General features: G+C 44.3%; 1 protein-coding gene across 1 annotated transcript; it reads right to left on the minus strand.

Annotated features, from left to right (window-relative positions):
* Window positions 1–1713: 1713 nt before the first annotated feature.
* RNF186 (ring finger protein 186) lies at window positions 1714–2634 on the minus strand. Its single transcript, XM_074161805.1, has one exon. The coding sequence runs from the start codon at window positions 2632–2634 to the stop codon at window positions 1714–1716; it is 921 nt and encodes a 306-aa protein (XP_074017906.1).
* Window positions 2635–3644: the final 1010 nt, after the last annotated feature.

The raw sequence follows: 3644 nt of genomic DNA on the forward strand, positions 1-3644 counted from the left end.
GTAGCAATTAGCACATGATTTTCCTTTAACCCTTCTAGTTTACTCTGGTGCATTCATGTGTGCTGTGTTCAGGCCACTATCATATATTTGTAACAAATCTCTCCAGTACCAGTCACCCAGTGCTGGTGAACGGATCTTGGCAGGAAAATTGTCTGTGAGCTGAAAGACTTGGCAAGAGTTTCTGAAATTATTTTCGGTACATGTGAATAACTATTATGGTCTTTGTATTTAGAGTAATACAGTTCAATAAAATACTTGGGTTTAAAGCTACCTGCATTTTCCCAATTGAAAAGCCTTTTTTTCTGGTTGGTTATTAGCAAATGTTACTACATACGTACTTTGCAATAAGTCAGTTGCTGTTTAAATATACTAGAAAAAACAAAGCATGTATTTCCCTTGAAGGTCCGTGTTCTTAGGCAGAAAATAGTCCTGTTTTTTCCAAGACTCCAGGAGGACAGCAGCTCCTTACCCTCTAAGCCTAATCTGTTTTATCTGCTGGTGAGACACTATGTATATTTATATACTGAGCAACTGGAGTACATCTGTTTCCATTCTTATCGAACACAAATATTTACCACAGGCCTGATCCAAGGTCTACTGAGATCCTTGGTACTCTTAAAAATGTAACTTAACTAGAGCAAACTCCTAATTTTTTTTTTCCAATTTAATTTTAGTTAGGTTATAGGGTATTCTCTTAGCAACAAAGTATTCTTTTAAATAAAAGGGAACATATTCCTTTTTTTCCTTTACTCACCAACTCAGCCGTACAGATTCCCTAATATGCTTTCTCAGCTGTAGTTCCTGTCAGTGAAGAAACTGTGAAATGTTTTGACATTAATTGTCAGCAAGGAATTGAAACACAGAAGTCAATGAGCAATTAACATTATTAAACTTTAATGGACACATTCCATATAAAAATATCACACCAATGGCATAGCAATTGACAGATTTCTCTTTATCTCTGTGGGTATCTCCAAGACAAGAAGAGAGACGGTGCAGGGAGCCAGATAAAGGAGTTCAGATGAGAGGAATAACGTGGGGAATTTGGAGTGTCATGAGCTTTTGAGAGCCTTGCCCTTTGCAATCGCAGGCTCAAGGTTAGGAGTGTTGATTTTTGCCTCTTCCTCTCTAATTTCGTGCGTTACTTAAAAGTGGCATCAACTGACATCCCCTTTTCCCAGTCCCTTTCCCATCCCTGCCAACAACCGTTTGGGCAGGGATCGGGATTAAAGTGATAACCTGGGTTAGAACTACTCTCTTCCATTGAGGGTAGGCACCCAGCCCCTGATTTAGCAGTCTTATTTCCCCACATCGTCACAAGAAAAGGCGTATGTGTGTTAAAAACGCAACCACAGCCAGGGATTTTCACAGGACATCATCTGTCAGGTGTTTCAGATAATGTTCTGCGGCGCTAATCAGAAGATGGTACGAACAAGAACAAAATGGCCAAAGCAAAACAACAAAATGATTAGCCTGGGATAAAAATCGTGTGGAAAACCTACAATTTTTATCTCATAAATATCAACGTATAAATATTTGACTGTGTTTCCGTTAATGACATTTAACGAGGCTGTGCGTTGCCATTGAGCCTTAGTGGGATAACTTAGCCACCTGTTGAATTTATCGCGTGAATGATTGCGTTCAAAGTCCAGTAACGTGCAGCTTGGCAGGCAGGACCGGGCCCTTCTCTCTGGGCGGCTCGCGTTAACCGCCTCAGGCAATAGCAGCGATGTGGGTCTCCTTGTGGCAGGAGGTGAGCGAGTCCCTGTTACACCTCCAGTAGAATTTAGGAGTGCAGCAAAGCACCATCGACATGACCAACCCCAAACCAAGCATGAGACAAATTACCCATTTTATCAGCCCGGAGTATATAAAGGGGAGGATGAGGATGGTGAGAATCACCACAAGCAGCAGGAGCAGCACCAGTCTCTGGACAGCCAGTCTGTTGTCTGCTGGAACGTCCTCCTCCCTGTATAAAGCGTCTTGGCTGCTCAGAGTCCAGCTATTGCTGTCCAGCCCTACGGCAGAGATGTGCACCTCGAGATTCAAATCGGGGTTTTCCAAGTGCTCCATGATGTCTTCTTTATTTTGAAGTGTGCGGATGAGTCCTCCTGAGACAAAAGTGGCTTTTCTGCAGAGGGGGCAGGTGATGATCCAGGTGTTCTCTTCTTTCCTGAGGATAAGCTTGAGGCAGACAGCGCAGAAGGCGTGCTGGCAGTCCAGGAGCTTTGGGACTCTGTAGATGTTGTACTTGTTGAAGCAGACCAGGCAGTCCATATCAAGAGATGTTGCGCTTGAACACTGGTGGTTTGTTTCCAAACCGAATCCTTCGGGAGAGTTTTTGTTCGTTAGCATAACGAGAGGCTCCGAGTTTGGACAGTCTTGCTCCAAAATGGCTGGTTTAAAGGCATCAGGACTGTCGTGCTCTGCGCCTGAAGGTCTCTCCATGTCTTTAATACATTCTTCAGTAAATTCCAGCGTCTTTATGTCTGCGGCGTTTTCTGTGAGGGCTCCTGCCCTGCTTATTTCTGCAGCACCTTCGGCAGCAGGCGCAGGATGGTCCTTCTCAGCCTGCGGAACCGCAGGAGCCGTCGATCCCTGTCCATTGTTTACCTTGTCAGTGGATTTCTCCATGGAGATAAACCTCCGTGCAGTTTGTCTTCCCTTTGCTGAAGTATTTGCTGAGTTTCTGGCTCCTTTTATGTGCTGCTTTATTCCCGTTGTATGCGTGATTGATTAGTGACAGTTGGCTTTAAGCGTGTTGTGCTCTTACAATACGATGTTTTTATGAGATGGGGACCTGAGTTAATGATTAACTTCGTGGCCAGGACATTTTACAACGGCTGATAATGTCACTGAGCAATTCCCGTCCGGAAGCTGACCCCGTGGCATTGGCAGACTGCAGCTTTGTTCACTGCCAGAGCCAGACACTTCCATTAGTACTAAATTAGTACTTTATTTCTTGAAAGTGATTTCATTGGTCTCTGAACGCTGCCTTGCTGGAGAGTGACAGACTCCGAGGAATTATCTAATATTAAAATTGGTGCACTGAATGCAGTGCTGTGATTAGAAAGAGTCTAAGTGCCACCAATTTTGAGTGCTCTGGGTAGGAAATCTGTTCTTGCTTTAGCAATATTCACTACCCTGGAGCTGTTACCCTCCAGCACAAAGTGAAGGATGAGACTGAGATCATTAATGTTGAGCGTTGAATGTCTGATTAATATCAACTCTTTTATCCTAGGAGCATCCCTGTTGGTTTCAGTCATCGGCAGGCTTCAGGTGCGAACTGAAGCATGATGGAGGGTCACGCGGGGTCTCAGAGGGTCCACGGGAGGTTTCTGGAAATTAAAAGCAAGGTTATTGTCTTGGTGTGACAGTTTGAGGAACCCAGAACAATCTATTGTCGTTCAGACAATTATTCTCTCACCCAAGGACCCCTCCCCAGCTGGGAGGGGGGATCGAGGAAAACAAGGAAACCTGAGGGTTGAAATAGAAAGAGATTTAATAGAATAAGACTAGGTAATTAATGTTAATAATGCGAAAGAACCAGTATTGATCCCGATGCCAATATGAAACACACCAGGACTATCCCCAGCCCATTCCCCAGCAGAAGCCGTGCTCTTCCAGCAGGGACAGCCAACGTG

The sequence above is a fragment of the Numenius arquata genome, chromosome 20 (assembly GCF_964106895.1).
Source record: "Numenius arquata chromosome 20, bNumArq3.hap1.1, whole genome shotgun sequence".
In the NCBI taxonomy this organism is placed as follows: domain Eukaryota; kingdom Metazoa; phylum Chordata; class Aves; order Charadriiformes; family Scolopacidae; genus Numenius; species Numenius arquata.